The sequence below is a fragment of the Pithys albifrons genome, chromosome 5 (assembly GCF_047495875.1).
Source record: "Pithys albifrons albifrons isolate INPA30051 chromosome 5, PitAlb_v1, whole genome shotgun sequence".
Classification (NCBI taxonomy): Eukaryota; Metazoa; Chordata; class Aves; order Passeriformes; family Thamnophilidae; genus Pithys; species Pithys albifrons.
Genome location: NC_092462.1, coordinates 11742994 through 11759840, shown reverse-complemented (window position 1 = coordinate 11759840; position 16847 = coordinate 11742994). Strand labels below are relative to the sequence as shown.

The 16847-nt window shown below is 40.3% G+C and overlaps 1 protein-coding gene across 1 annotated transcript in view; it reads right to left on the bottom strand.

The window, feature by feature from the left end:
• Positions 1-253: 253 nt before the first annotated feature.
• Positions 254-16847, bottom strand: part of RNF150 (ring finger protein 150) — a 112182-nt gene continuing 95588 nt past the window's right edge. Inside the window, exon 7 of the mRNA XM_071555710.1 lies at positions 254-398. Coding sequence (XP_071411811.1) covers positions 280-398 — 119 coding nt within the window. The 3' untranslated portion in view covers positions 254-279. The remainder of the gene's footprint in view (positions 399-16847) is intronic.

The window sequence follows — 16847 nt, the reverse complement described above, 5'->3', positions numbered from 1 at the left end:
TTATGAGCCACTGAAGAGTTTCATGACCACTCTCAAGCACGTGGGTAGACCGGAAGTGTTCATCTCCCAGGTGAACCAAACCAAGGTACGTAGATGATGAAGCCACATCCAGGCAGACACAACTGTTGCTATTGCTTTTCATGACCATCTCAGAATGGAGTGGGCAGGAGTGACAGTGCTCTGGAAGCATGTGCATGACTGGTCCAAATCTGAGCAAGCTGACTCAGTCCCTCCCTGTGACCCTCCCCTGTAGTTTAGTGTTGGATCTCTGCTTGTTTTTCAAGATTTCGCCTCTTCGCAGTCTTGATCAGTGGAAAGCTCCACATCGGACAGTCCAACCTCCATTGCCATAATCAATGAAATATCTGAATCACTGCTGACTGCTGGCTCCTGTTCATCTGTGAGGGTAGAAAAGACAGGAAAAGGTCATGTCTTTCTGTTAATGTATAACTAATTTTTAGTTCTGCAGGCAGAACCCGGAGGCTTCCCCACCACTGAAGTTGTGGCTTATATTTCAAACTTTGCTCTTATTCAACTTTTGTCTAAAACATTTCAAAAATATCACAAAGTTCAAGCCATCATAGTAAGAAACATGATGACAAGCAGCCTGTATGGGTAACACTTTCTTCTTCTCTTAATTGTCCCACAGCTTTTTATCCAGGTCTTTCCTGACCTTCCTCCCACTACCTGAGCATTTCCCTCTACATTCCCTTTCTCTTCCTCAACTTGGCATCATCCTCTCTCCCCACAAAGGTAGTAAGTTAAAGACAAAGTCATAGGCACGTGGTGGAGCAAGTCAGTCATCAGGAAAACATTCCTAACAGGAAAAACATCTGCCCAAACTCTCATCTCAGGTGACAGACTCTCTGCTAGCAAAGACTTTAAGCGGGCACGAGGCAAATGTCTGGAAGGAGCAATACAGGAATCATTAGTTCTGCCCCAGGACTTTGGACCAGGCTACCTGCCTTCTCAAGTGCCTTCTCTCACTCTTTTCCAGTCTCTTTTATATTCACTCTTTCCTGTGATTTGAAGATACCTTGCAGGTTCTTGATCCAGGCTTAAGGGATCTGCCTTAACCCGCCACGATCCCCAAAACACTGAGAGTCATATTATTGACTTCCTCCAAACTGCAAACTGCATCAACACTAAAAGCATAGGAAGAGCGACTTGTTTTTGTTTTGATCCCACAGCACTTATTATGTGGATATTTAGTAGTAGACAAAGCCAACAGATTTTGAAGGACTAAAAGCTAATTTTCTTTCAAGAACAATCAGGAGAAGCAAAGCACACTGGATCTCTAGGGAGATTTTCAAAGACACAAAACACCCACAGGTGACTGAATCCCTGAGAGAGAAACTGATGGTTCCTGTTTTCAAGTGGTTTAATTACAATGATGGTATTTGTACTGTAACAATACAATATATTTAAATCTGGTGCAGTTTTTCCTTTATACATTTTATTTTTCAGAGAATGGAAGCAGAGCTTGATTGATGCTGAAAATTTTAAAAGTTGGATATCTAAGAATTAATAGCTAAAAAATTAAAGTGGCGCTAAGAAAATAATAACTTCTCATAGTTTGTTCACTTGAAGCTAAGTGAACACAATTAGTCACCTCCCAAGAGCTGCATGGTTTCAAAATCTGTTTTAGAGTTAAAAACCCACATATGTTTAGTTGTGCTGGGATTAGACCTCATGTCCTGCAGAGGAACCTTGAATGGGGTTTGGATTATTCGAACTGAAAGAACCACCATTTTCCTTTACAATTCTTCCCAGTTTTCACCCCAAATTATTTTTATGCTTTCTTGATTGCAGGTTAAATAATTAATGCACACATCTTACATCTGTATATTTTTTTCTCCTTTCACTATATCAATAGTAAACATTTCAAGGCATTGCTTCTCACTATGTTTCCACTGAAAGGTGGAGGAAGTATTTATGAACTAAATGATACATCCTGCAGATTTCAGTGGGCTCAATGCACTGAACCTTTAGGTGCACTGCTGGATCCCAGAATATAACAGTGTAACTCATACACCTCCAACACTTAAAGCATCATCTGTAGTGGTAACAGCTCCCTGAGTCAGTACAATGTGGTTCCAGACCACTGGATTAATTATCATTCCTCTATAACTAATAGGATTCTTAAAACCAACGAAAATCATGCTTTAAATGTTGACCTAAGAACAAGTTTATGTTTGCAGGATAGAGTTCAGTAGCTTTGCCATGTTAAACAGCTACTTGGAGGACTCTGGAGGGCCAAGGTGATTTCCATCTGAACTGGCTGGAGAGGAAAAAAGGGCTGGCTGAATGGTGACAGCCAGATGCATGCTGAAGAGGTAGGTGGAGCTGCCAACACCAAATGTCAAAACATCAAATGAGAAGTGTTTAGGGAGCTGGAATGTTATTTCAAGAATTGTTTCTTCTAGGGTTGCATAGCAGAAAAAGATCTCAGCTGAGTTCAAGACAGGTAGACAGAACAGAAGCAGATTTGCAAATGTCTGACCAAGGTACAGGAGCACCTTCTTTCCAAATCAGCATACTTGAGTTTTACATGAAAACCACTAACCATTATTCAAATTCCTGGATCTTAGTCTTTGCAAAGTGTGGGCTTTGTAGTTTGCATTCTCTGGAACTGAAGTGCAGGTCGACAGGAGCAATGAACAAAAAAAAGATCCTAAAAACACCCATGCCTGTGCTCCTGTATTGCTTTTCCAGTGCTGTGAAAGCACCTAGAAACAAGAACGCGCCACCTTCCTTGCTTGCTGACAGTGCAGAGGTTCAAAATCCTACAGCTACAGCTTGCCACTTCAGCAGAGGGGGAAGAACAATGTAGACATCCCCATCCTTACAACTTCCATTTCAGGGAAGGCATCAGCATTGACTTTTTTTTGGAAGACATAGATAACACAAGGAAATTAATGCATCCCTCAGCATTACCTGCTGGCTCCTGTGAACAGGAGTCCTCCTACTGACCGACCCCAACATGCCCAGCATAAAACTGGGAGGCTGCAGAAGTTACACCAGTCCTGGCTGCAAGGTCTGCAAACTGCCTCACCGTGGCTCCCCCACACAGCACAGGCTTGATAGACTGTGCTGGTTTGTTTTTGTTTTTTGTTAGTTTTTTTTGGCTGGCTTCTCAATAATGTGAGCCAGCACAGTTACTGTTATTTGTTAAAGGTAAGCAAACCTCAACTATACTGCAAGTGCCAAGAGCTTAGCCTGCATTTTGCCTGGGTTTTTAGATCCTATTTACAATAATAAAGCTTATACAATCACAGTTTCTACAGAAGATGCCTGACTTACTGTTAACAACTTCTTTGACCTTTTTGCAAGTTTTTCGTAATTTGCTGTTTTTCTTAAAGCACTGGAGTCAGGCGAAGATCTCAACTTTCAGTGAAGATCTCAGCTTTCATTTAAAAATAAATGAAGCTTAGGAAGCAAAAAGGAATCAAAAAGTCTTAAAAAAATAAATCTCCAATTTCTAGACAGCTTTTATGTTGGAATATCTGACTTGTGATTTTAGATGTTTGAGATTTGCAACTCTGCCTAACAACACACACTATCATACTTCCACCATGTTTTACAGCACTTGATGCCACAGGCATAAAGCCTTTTGCTTAATGAAGCAAAAAGCACATCCCAATCTTCTTTTCAACCTGAGTGCTAGTGCCTACAGCAGGGAACTATAGACCTCACTGCCACATTCCTCCCATGTCAGTGAAATGCAATACACCACAGCATGCTGCCTGTCCAGACAGACTTTTTCCACTCACTTATATTTCCTGACACACATTCATCTGAGAGACAAAATAAACCAAACTCCTTCTCTAGCCAATATTACTTTAGATTTTATTATCCTAGTGCAGGAAGAATATCACCACTTAGATATGGAACTGCCCTACATAATAGCGAGACAGCCCTTACTTCTTGAGAAGTTCATCAAGTGAGGTTTATATTTTAATAATATTGCCATCAAACTAGGATGAAAACAGCTCATTACCCTGGTGCTTTAAAAACAGTAAGACTGCACACTTGTAATAGTTATTTACAGCTGCTAGTCCTAACACTTGGAGTAGTGTTAGGAGTAGCTGTTGCACACTAATAAATATTCCAAAAGAAGGAGGTCAGACGATGGGTTTCTAAGAATTTGATACTGTTTGCAAGAGGCTTGTGAAGGAGTTAAGCATTCAACAGCAAGGGAAAAGAAAGTACATCCACAAAAACATTCCTCTGCCATGTATAGGTAAACAAAGTCATGGGCATCAGTTGAGATATACTTGCAATGACCCACTCAAGGGTGAGAAACAAACTGATGGAACTGTGTGGATTCTGCAGTCATGGAGGCCTCACTCCTGCTCACCTCTGTGCTCCTCCTAAAGAGGTCATATCCAGTACTGTCCTCTAAAGTCCCTAGGACATTGCCAGTGCCCCTGGGCTCTCCTGAAATTGCTCCTGCTTGCCCCAGAGGTTGAGATTTCCCCCAGTCTCTCAGAGCTGGAAAAGCTTTACAAGCTCATGATTGGGCTGAAATGTACACAAGTAATTTGCATCCAGGAATTCAGCACAAAAATAAGAATACACTAAAATATTACACAACAAAAGCTTCTCAGCATTGAATATAAGGTTTGTCTAAGATGGCACTTCTTTGTCTCTCTGAACCTTTGGGTAGCTCTCTGCTATTACCCACTTGTGAATAAGAAGAGAAGTATTGATTATTACACATCAAATGACAGCTGCCACCAGGTGTGTAATTCATCTACTGGAAGTGTAACCAAAGCCAGCAAACTCCTGTTCTTGTTGATTAAAAACACAGGTCACAGCAGTAACCTATTCAGCCAGGAGTCAGTCTCCCTTGGCTTATTTGCTATCAGCCCTCCATGAACCAATCCAGCATCCTCAGTCCTGCTCCACACACAACTGTAGCACAGGGCTGTGCAGCTGCTAATGGTTTTCTTAGTCTTATGACAGTGACAGGAATCAGGGGGTAAGAAAAAGCTGCTACCATGCTGCTGACTTAGGTGGGACTTATTTGTGTAGCTAAAGTTGAGCATTTAGCACAAGAAACACGTGCTGTTTTGCACAGGTTTTCTGTTCTTGATGGTAGATGTAAATGTCCATCTTAGAGGAGAAATGAGTAATTACTGATTTTTTTCATATAATTAAATGCTTTGAAAAATTTGTCTGTTGTTTTTTAATAATTTACTGGTAGAAATTTCCCAGCAGACAGCAGGTCGCTGTCTAAAACCTCATTTTGACAATAAATACACAGCAAAACTTGGATTTGATTTCACTACTCATTTCACATCCTCACTACTGTGAAATACACCTTATTTCAGAACTCTTCAGTTTCTGAAGATAGAATTAAACCAAAACATCAAGTCCCTGGTGACAGTTATGCTCTCAGACCTAGACAAACACCTAAAATGCATACCTAAATTCCTAGATGAACCTTATTCCAGTTTGGGGCTCATTTCTACTAAGGAAACCTGCAGATGTGTCTAGAAGAATTTGGCTTCAGAAAAAAACTGAAATGTGACCATCTTCTAGAGCTTTGAGGACCTGATGAAAAATATATCCAGGGTCAGTAGAGGTCTTGGTGTGGGACCTTTATCAAAACACATTCTGCTCAGCTTGAAACCACAGTGGCCTGCCAAGGCAAGCAGTGCTATTGTGATTTTGTTTCCAATATCAGAATAACCAGAACACAATTCATCACATTTGATTTATGAGAGGAAGAGAGACATATCTAGAGCCCTCTATTTTTCTTTGTCTGTGCAAGAATGCACTTTACCATTACAGAGTTTATTGTTCCCTCCTGCTGTAGCCTTGCCTTGGCATCACTTTGCTGTTTATAGTCCAAGAGGAAGAGCATGATCTTATGAAGTTAGTATCTCAAATGGCAACTCCTTCCACAACAGTACCAATTAAATCCCTTTTATCACTAAGACTCTCTCTTTTAAAAACACTACTGATTCTTAAAATTATTCTCAAATTAATCATCCCATACTTCTCATTGGATCATTTTATAAGTAAGTCTCAAACTCCCTCTGTATCATCTTGAGAATTGTAACAATTTAGGACGGGCCATAACTGCACTAACAAAACTTAAAATAAAATACATGGAAAAAAATGCCTATAAAACCTGTAATGCAAAAGAAGCAGTGGAAATATGTTTGAGGAAAAAGGGTTATAAAACCTCCTGTTACTAATGCAGTCCTTTTGTACAGATGCTAATAAAATACATGAAGAAGTTTGGCTGGCTACAATTGAGGAAAAAATACTGGGCAAATACTTTATTGCTGTTCCTTAGTATCAGAGAGAGATTTATCTGAGCAGCAAGGGGAAAAAAGACTTGAGCATGGCAACTGCTTTTGGAAGAAAAGTTTAGAGTCTTTTCCATAAATAACAAGCCAGAGCTCTGTGAATGTACTAATGGCAACAGGACTTCTTCCAGGGGGTGAAGCAGATGATGTCTGAAACACATTGCAAACAATACCCAAACATCAGCACAAAGGGAAGAACCACATGCCATGACCTGGCAAGATTAATTCAAGATGGCACTTCAAAAATGTGTTTACCTGCATCAAACCTGTAAGTGGATGAGAGAGGTGACAGATGGGCCTCAATATGAAATAAAACACCAGAGAGACTCCCCCAAAGCAAGCTTCTTCTTTCTCTTATTACTGAGTAAAAGGGTAACAAACTTTCTTCCCTTAATCTTTCTCTAGGATATATGGTTTGGGAGAACATAGAAATACAGCATCTCTTAATGGAAAACAGCCAAAGACATAGTTCCTTATCTTCAGACGTCCTGCAGTATGAAGGGCTGACATCCCCATCATCATCCTCATCATCACCATTATTCTAGATGTGAGCTACTGACATGGGAGAGCCACAACTCTTCCAAGACATTCACTGATTCTGGTTGCCCAGTTAAGACACTGTAAACCTCATTTTTCAGTTACAGCAATAACCTGTGCATTGTATGTCCCAAGCATATCTTCTAACTTCACCTACAGTTTCAAGTACTCAGCACTTCTGGAAATCACACCCCAGTACCTCAAGTCAAGCATTAAAATGAATAAGTTATTAATTAATAATACAACTAATTTTCTGAAGCCTAAATTTGGAACATGCACTTAAGAAATAAACTTTGACACCAGTTACCTGAGAAGACAACCTGTGTTTTGGCTATACCAAGAAACTCCTTTTCATAAACAGCATAAAAAGTATCAGCACCTAATTCCCCAAAAGAAAGGGAAAAAAATCTTTCCAAGTGAGGACAAATAACACAACACATTTGCAGAAAGCTGAGCAAAAAGGGAAGAACATGTACCAGATGTTATGGCATGGAAGCAGCTGGACCCAGCTGGCTGGAAAAGTAGAGGTTTTTTTTTTTCTTTTCCCATTTAATATATCTTCCACAATGGGGCATCCAGCCTCTTAAACCTTTGCCAAGCTGCTTTTTCTTTCTCTCTCCAAGCCTTCCCACTGTCTAGAAGGAGAGGGGGACAGTGGGATGCTGCTGCACATTCTCCTTTACTGCTCACTGCTGGCCAACTTAAGTACCCAAAGATGCCCCTCTAGCCAGGGTAGCATATTTTTTCTGATTCCACAGAAAGCTTTGGAAATAAATGTGAATGTATTTCATTCAATATACAGACTGTTAGAAATTATAATATATGTGCACAACTATTTATGTGTTTGGTTGGAAATCAGAAAATGACATCTCCCATAAAAAGGGAAAAGATTAAAAAATGCTGAAGCACAGGGCATGAAAGTTTCAATTTTCAAGTACCTTAGCTACCTTTGGTAATTTGTCAAATAGTTCAAGATCTTTAACTCTGAAAAAATCCAGCTATTTTTAGTAACATCCTGCCATTTCACACACCACTAAGAATCCTAAGAAACATTAAATTATGTTTTCCATTTCCTGTTAAACGAAAAGTCTAATTAAACTCTTCACTAAATTCACTCATAAAAAAGTCCCTTGTGCCCAGTCTGAACTAAAATCACAATGATTGTGCAGTCCCAAGCACTGCTATAAACACTTCATGTGCAGGTATTATTTCCTGATCACTTCTATTACTCTTCCATTTAAATTCTCTGCATGCAGACCTGGTTTCCGACTTAGCTGAAGTTCCATGGACCAGTAGCCAAGTAGTAGAAGCCCAACTCCCCTTCCCTAGCTCACCCTCCAGCCACCTATCCTGAGTCAGCTCTGCCAGTCCTTTGGCCACGGAGTTGACTTGATTAACAAAAATGCCTGCAAAGTACCTTGGAATCATTTTTTTTTGCTAGGCATAGCTCAGCCACAAGGCAATTACTTCAGCCAACTCCAGCAAAGAAGCAAACAGAAGAGAGGAAGGAAGGGAAGACATCCCCTCTTGCACTGAACACCTGCGAGCTGTCCCTGCAGTGATCATGATGTTATACATCTAAAACTACAAGTGTGGCATGGGGACTACCTTTACACTTGGTTTTCTTATCAGATGCTAAATGACCAGGGCTCATTGGTGTCACTGCAAAAAAATGAGCATTAAGTGATAAAGTCACACAAAAATCATGCCTTGTCATGTCAATGGTGTGTGAGGGATATGCAAAGATTATCCCAGTAGCCAAGGTGAGACGTGGAGAGACAAATACCCCCTGAGCAGTGAGCAAACACCTTTTGCCAGCTATGTAAATTCTGAAGGGACAGCAGGTGTGAGCCAAAAGCAGAGTTAAAAGCTGTATGTACTCACATGTGTTATACACTACGTGGCTTATTGGCAGGCTGTCACAATAAAGACACTTTTACATCCAAGAAGTATAAACATGCAATTTAATCCTGTGCACCTCAGTTTCCATGGGCTATACTGGTGACTGCTACTGTGACTGAACTTTCTTATCTATATTTTAAAAACCCGTGTCAGCTCTGCTTCCTGCAAGCCTGAAAGAAGGAAATCACAGCCTGACTCATACACGTAACGGACTGAACCAGCAAGAGTGCAATAGCAGGAGAAATTTCAGTTCTTGTTCTGTTTCTAAGGAATATCAGGAAGAAACATCCTTTGATGAGGTGATTTAAACATGAACTGGCCAACACCACACAAATCCTTCAGAGAAGTCATGCTGGAGGGATATCACGATACACCCCAAGTACAATGAAATATTAAACCAGAAGACTCAATGTAAGGTAGTGGTTTCCCAGACCTTCTTCTCTGGTCATGCTGCAGAGCTGTGCCCTCTCCCTGGGGGCCTCCATGGCAGAAGCAGCTGCATAAAGCCATCTGAGATTGCTCCTCCTCAGGACTGCAAGTCCATGCTGACCCCACCTGCTCCTGGCTGGGAGGAACAAGGAAAGGGATGCTCATCCCAGGGGCACCTTCCTTCCTGCTGAGGCAACCCAAGAGCCTGTCCCAGAGCACCTGCTCAGCACCTGACTGAGGTTCAGCAGGGTCTGCTGGCTCACATCATGGCCTGGGGGGAAATGGTAATCCACCCATACAATCTCTAACACCTTCAGCACACCTGGATCCTGCAAAGGCAACCAGGATTACAATCCTCCTGTGAAATGGGAAAGCCAACTCTGGCACACAGGAAAATGCAAGAAGGGGTGACTTGTGCTTGGGAAAGCAACCTACCAAAGGCACAGAATAAGACTAGGACATAGAAGTAGACCTGCAGCTTTTCTTCAAGGATGTTAGAAACTTCTCACTCCTACTTCAGGTCATGCACAAGGTGCAGGCAATCAATTCTGAGTGCCAATCAGAAAAAAAACTTATTTCTGCCTAATCACTATGAACTGCTTCTTCAATTGCAAGTATGCACACAGCTGCAACAGAAAGCAACAGCTTGCTTCAAAGACAACTCCTGTTAATTTTTAAATGAGGGGGTTGGAAACGCTTAGATTAGTCTGAGTTTGTCTGTCATGTCAGTACGTGCATTATTTTCAAATCTGTCTCTTTAAATACCTCTTGCTGCATAAGCTCTCAAAAATCCCAGGTCTCTAGCAAAGCACAGTACTGAGGCATCACACACGGAACTCTCAAGAGGAGTTACAGCAAACATCTTTGAGCAAAGACGTCACAAAAACACCTGTGCATGTATTAGAGGATTTAATGAAAAAACACACAAGGAGGTGGCTCAAAAGCTCAGCAGTGGTGGAATTACTTGAATGAAGTGTGTGTATCTCCTCTCTCTCTCTCTCACACACAGTCTTGTCTTCCTTTCCAATGCTGCTGACACTGGGCTCCACTTGAGATCTCCAGAGCATGGACTAGCACTTTGTGGGTTCTTTAATTTTGTGCATGTTCTTAGGATCTTTCTCACCACACATGTTGAGGACAGTGATCCTTGGCTGAAATTTACTTCCATTAGGAATGTCCATAATAAAAATTTCACCCAGGGACATCTCATTAGATTTGAAAAAAATAAGCGCACACAGTAATGAAGCCAAAAGACAAAAACCCCAGAATGGTGGTGGAGGAACCTGTGTATTGGATAAGTAATTTTTACTTCTAGCGAAACACAACTTCTAACAGTTTAAATTTTACTTTAGGGGAAAATAGTCTTCCTTTTTGTTCAGTATAAGGAAACAACACGCCTGGGAATGGGCTTGACGCTGTTGCAGCAACAGCTCCAGAGCTTGAAGCAGAGCACAGATATGGGACCACTATGCCTGACAAGTCAGGGCAGACTGGAATAGCATTCTGAGGTCATCCATCCCTCCACTCTCAGCACCCTCCATGCTGTCCTAGGGCTGCACAACAAACATGTGAAGAGACCATAACACTGTATGTCACACCTTCTTTTTTTCTTTACCCTCTGGCATGTCACAGGGCAATCAGTGTCCCTCCCACCAGCTGCCACACATGGACTTGCAGAATGTGACCATTTTTAGTCGCCAGTCACATGCTCACAGGACTGACAGGTACATGACCCCAAGAAACTGGGGAGACACTTGATCAAATGCTTAGGCCAAAGATCCGTTCTCACAAGTCCATAAAAACAGAGAATACTTGACAGAAACAGTACAACAACTCAGACAAAATATGTTCTTGAATTTCACAGGACTATCTAACCTGATTTGAATTGGACAGCTTAATTATATTTTCTGTCAAAGAACATGGCTTATCTACTTATTATAGCTCAACAGATAAACACTGAGTTAAGTGCAATTCAGCTGCAGATAAATCTCTTGCAACAACAGAAAAAAAACCCCCAGAATCAGAGACTCAGTGACTCTCTAAAAAAAATCCAGTTTAAAAGCAAAGCACATGCTTTTCAGTGTCACAATCCACCAGGAGGTAGATGTAGTGATTCCTGGTGTGGCATCAGCAAAAGTACATATTGTGCAGACAGGTCTGATGCATATATTGAAACAAGGTGAGAACCTGAACAGATCACTACAGCCACACCCTATAGCTATACTATTTCTTCTCTTCCAAGATGGGCACATACATAAAAAGACATTTTTCTAAATACACAGAGGGGACAGCTCAATTGGTTAGCAAGGCATTTTTTATGTCTATACTTAACATTTCAGAACTAATAGAATGATCAATTAAATAGGAACATCCAGCTTTCCATATAGAAGAAGCAATTTCTGCTGTTTATATGTCCATTATCAATGAAGCAAAATAATGTGACAAGCTGAAGTGTTACCCCTTAATTTCATTAGAATTGCAGTAGTTTTTTAAAATAAATTCTAGTTGTTTTAAAAGTAACACATTCTACTAATTTGAATCTCTTTCCTATGGGCTTCTTGCAGTATCCACGTACTTCCTCTTTTGAAGGCCCTAAATTAAAAATTGTGCAAGGAAAGCTTTCTTTAACATCCAGTTTTGCAGAATCCTTATAGAAGGAAGTTTTAATCCTAACTGAAAACAGTGTACACTTAATTTCTAGTGCCCTGTGTTCAGATACACTCATGGTAGGTACTTGTGTCTGATCCTCCTTCATACAGACACAGAAAGGACAGCCCTGATCTTCACTGAGCACTGACAAACACTTGAGTTATTACCAACTTCCAGAGCTATCAAAAATGTCTCCTTTAAAATAATTAACCTGAAATACTTCACTATTCTCAGAATTTCAACTTCTCTGGAGTCTAAGTGATGATGATGTTTTAAAACAACAGGAAAAAAGGGCAGTGCAGAAACTACACTTCAAAATAGCTTCAGAAGAAAAGCATTTTTAACACATGGACTATTACTCTGTACTTAATGGGGAAGCCGTAGGAGACTTGCACTGGAAGGGATGTCCTGGGTAGTTGAGTCTATTCTGCACTACTTTAGAGGCTGCATGATTTGATCCCTTTCAGACTTGCTAGCAATTAGCATCATTCACTGCACAAGCTCCCCAGCTACTTAGTTTCTCTCTCTGCCAGTGCAGAATCGCAGATGGGTGGCAGTTGAAAGCTGCAATATCTGGTTTTCAAAAGAACCCTTCATGCAACACCAACCCAGAGACACAGATGACAGATGAGTTCGGCTGCTAACACTCCTTTCTCTTAAACCTCACAAGCGTGCAAAACCTTGAAAAACATTTCATATTCCAGTGTAATTATTCAGCTTTTGAACAGCTTTATTCCAGCACTAATCTTCCCTGCAGCCTACTCCATATTTCACTGTCAGTAATGTTCTCTACCTTCAGCTGTGGCCAGTTCTCTGATTGACCATGACCCTCAAGGGCAAAATGGGAATTTCTGTACTGAAGATTTGCTGAAATGAGAAGTTTTCACTGTTTGGATGGTCTGTGCACCAGGAAGATCCTTGTGTGCCACTGGGCAGCTGAATGCTGTGGGTCAGCACTTTACAGAGGGTGCAAAATGACTCAGAGTGCTGCTGGAATTAATGGATTGGCATGTGTAACATGACATTGTCAGTGCTGGTAGGTTTGTAAATCTCATTTAACTGTGACTGAGTACTAGCAGGAAAAGTAAAGCAGATCTGTGCAGGCAGAAGCAGCCCACAGTTTCCAGTAGGAACATCTCTACCCAGACTTCCTGACAACTCATGCAAAAAATACTGATTTAATTGGTCTAAGTGTTTTTATGAGAAACATGGCTCTTTTCATTAGTTTAGAAATAAGAAAAAAATACCAAACCTTTTTTTTTTGGAAAAGTAAACCTGTTTAATATTCTTTGCATCTCCTTTAGGTTGCTTCCACAGTTTGTTTAAAGGATTTTGCAATATTTTTGATCTAAAAGCATTCTACAGGAAAGAAATGTGAGCACATTTAAACTCAGACAATTAAAACATGACTAGAGATGTACAGAACCACTGCTTGTTTGGAGCAGAAATGTCCAAAATGTTACTGGTGTCCTTTAGCAGAGCTAATGCACCAGATAAAATTCTAACAAGCTTTTCTGTGTACACAGAGAACACACGAGCATGGAACAACAATTGAGAAAAGCATTCATAAAGAAAGAGGTCACCTGTTTATCTCTTATGTTCATTTAAGACATTTTAAATGAGTTGATGCCAAACTCCTTTTAATTGGAACGTTTCTTTGACAATCTGCAATAGCTCAACTTTTTTTTTCCCCATTAAAAAATAAATCTTTGATGTGCCAGGCCAGGCCTCCTACATTCAAGTCTTAGCTGAAAAGACATTTATAAAAATGGCTTTATGGAAGAAGAAAACAAAAATCAGCCTTTACAGCTGAAAACAAATTGACAATTTTGATTTAAAGAGTTTAAATGAGTTTAATGTGAGTCTCTCTCTGATCCTGACTCTCCTTCCTGCCTTTCTCCCTTTCTCATTGAGTTCAAAATGAGTCCAAAATGAGCCCTTACGGACAAGAATGTCGCACAGTTTTTCTTGACCCGAGATATGAAACCAATAGTTTTGTCTCTCCAGCCTAAAGCAAGAGTGCAAGCATGCTCCCTCTTCAGTTACCTACCTCCTTTGGCTTCCTTGCTCATGGTTCACACAAGTAATATCACAAAGAACTGAGCTCCTTTTACTGCCCTGCAAAATTCTAGATGTGACAAAACCCAGGGAGAGGCAACCAGGATGACAAACGGCAAAGGAACACCAAAGAGGGAACTCAATCTCACCTAAAGGTCACTAAAGCTGCCTAAAGAGCATCTCAGGATAACTTCCCACTGGCCAAGTGCCCTTGGAGGCCTGGCTCTGGCTGGTGGGAAATCCAGTAGGGACATCAGAAACTGCCTTGAGGCTATATAAATCTAGTGCCATTTAGCATTTCCTTTCAAATATGCCTTCAGTCACAATCTAGTTTCAATTGAACAACTTCTGGCATCAGAAAATCCCCTCCAAGCCACAGCTTTTATCAGGGATTCTTGATGAAATGCTCATGAGAACATGAGAAAGGCCAAAGCCAAGACATTTTCAGAGTTTCTTCTTGGAGCAGTGGATGGGAAAGGTCAACTTTAGTTTCAACAAACTGCTGCTGGAATTTTACTAGAAAATATACTCATTAGGTCTCTTGGCCATCACCACTACCATCAAAACCTCCCTAACATTCTACAAGTGAAACTCAAATTGGAACAGAATAATTTTAAAGCATTGTTTCTCCGCATTAAAACGTTTTGTCTCTGTTTCAATCTTTTTAGTTCATACACACTCCTGTCCCACCTTCTTCTGAGTTCTGAGCATTCACACTCCTTGCAGAGGCAGAAGAAAGAGTTTTTACCCTATATACTGATACCTACCTGGAAATACTGAAAGCAACAAAAGCTCTCTGAAAACCTGCAAATAAACCATGTAACTTTGAAAAATGTAAATGCCTTTGCACTGTTCACTATTATTTTCCTTGAAAACACTACTGTAAAGTTAGAGTCAAACCTCTTGTGACATTGTTTGGTTTTAACTATTTTGCCTTTTCTTTTTTATTCTTCACTTTCAACTCCTCTCATTGAAAAGTGGTAGTTTCCAGAAGGTTGCCAGGCCGTTTCAGAACAAAAGTTATACCTCATGAGCTTTTAGAAAACAAAAAGATTAAATTGTTGTACTATATATCGAGTCTGAAAAGAGGGCTCTTAGAAGCTGTACATAAATTTAATTTTCTGTTTTTACAAAGGAAATGGACTTGCATCTTTCAGTCAAAATCAAGCAAAAACTGAAGGATTAATTAAAAGAAAAAAAAGTGAGACAGAAGGAATTAATTACTGCAAACAAATGTAATTGTTTCTGCCCTGTGGAATATGAAGTCATTTTAGTAGTTTTACAAGGCCCTTTTCAGGGTGAAAACTTAAAACATAATCTTTCCATCACAGCTTTTCCTCCAAACTGTTTCCTTTGAAGTGTACTTTAAGGCTGCAGGTTACCCCACAGCTGGGAGCACGTTACATCTCCCAGAGCAGCTTGGCAGAGGGTCATTTTTCTAAAATTTCCTTCTGAGAGACTATTTTGGTCTTACAGACTGACAGCTATTCATGCACAGAAAGACAATTTACTAGCTATAAAGTTTAGCAACACCTCAGTTAAATTCCATATCTCATGTACATGGGGGCAAAAATCTGAAGTCAGGTTTGTCATGAATACATGACATACCACATTTGGTTGCTGTCTCCCAAAGAAACACTGACAGCTGAAAACATTTTGTTATTTAATTACCTGCATAAGGAACTGGTAGATTTTAAACCCCCTTTATGTGACTTTCCCCACCCTCCACCGAGATGCTACAATTTAATAAAGCTATTTTAGTTAAGATTTTTATTCTGACTTTGCCAGTGGCATCTTTGTTCTGTACATTTTCTATACATTTTTTCCTATAGGAGTATGTTTTTTCATTGTCTTACAGGACCTAGAGAGTGGCAAATAGAGCAGAAATTCACAGAGATCTCCATGTAAGTTGTTTTCCATATTATGTGCATTATTATATGGTTTAATTATTGCATATGTTCTTGCCTACTCTCTGAGTTCCTCATGTTAGCATGAATTACAATGAAAAGAACAGTCAAACATATTGGCCCTTGCAAAATATAGTCACAATAAAAGGCCAATTTGGGTGGATACTCATTAATGCATCTCTGATGTGACTGTGCACTGTGCTGTGTACAGCTTGAGTACATTCCTCAGGATAGCAGCCTTGTCACTGGAGTGGCAAAGATGGCATCTACCTGGGGAAGAATATATCCATGTGGGTCCTATTTTCAGCATCCCTTAAGGTGAGGGCTTACACACTTCTCCTGCCCCCTGGAGAAAATCCTTTAACACTCATGCCAGTAGTTGGATCTTTTCTCTCAGATATTGGGCTTAACATGTTACCTTCTCTTCTGATCCTTCACATTTTCTATAAACACTCATAAGCCACTTTCTCCATCTGGCCTCTCAGTTTCAGCAGTTTCAGGCATTATCTTCCCTTGAAATTGTCCACATCCAGAACAACAAGTCCAGTTATTAAAGGTTTAGCGAGCACTCTCACTTCTGTGTGAAATGACCTGGTTACTGTGGCAACCCTAAAAGATCCCTGAAGTGCCCTGACTCCAGGAATTGAAGATAAGTGATGACAGAAAGAGTAGGACTTGCTCAGTGTTTTATAAGCAAATATCACTTATTTTTTGAGATTGAAATTGTAGAGTATTAGAGATTACATGTGAAACTTTGAGCTGTTGCTTCTGCAAGAGTCTGGAGAAAACTTAGAGTAGAGCAGTTCTGGATGCTTCTTGGAGGCCAAATATCTCCTGCAAGACTGTTTTTCTACCATTCAAGAAACATCACACAACTATGGGTACATCTCCTTCTGCCTCTCCTTCATTTAAACTATTCAAAAGGCAACTCTGTCATGCTTTCTGAGAAATCAGAACTGCTGGTTACAACACAAGAGGTACAGGTGTAAGCAGGCACGTGTCCTTTAAATGCTTGTGAGAAATTAGGCAGCTTCCCTGCGCA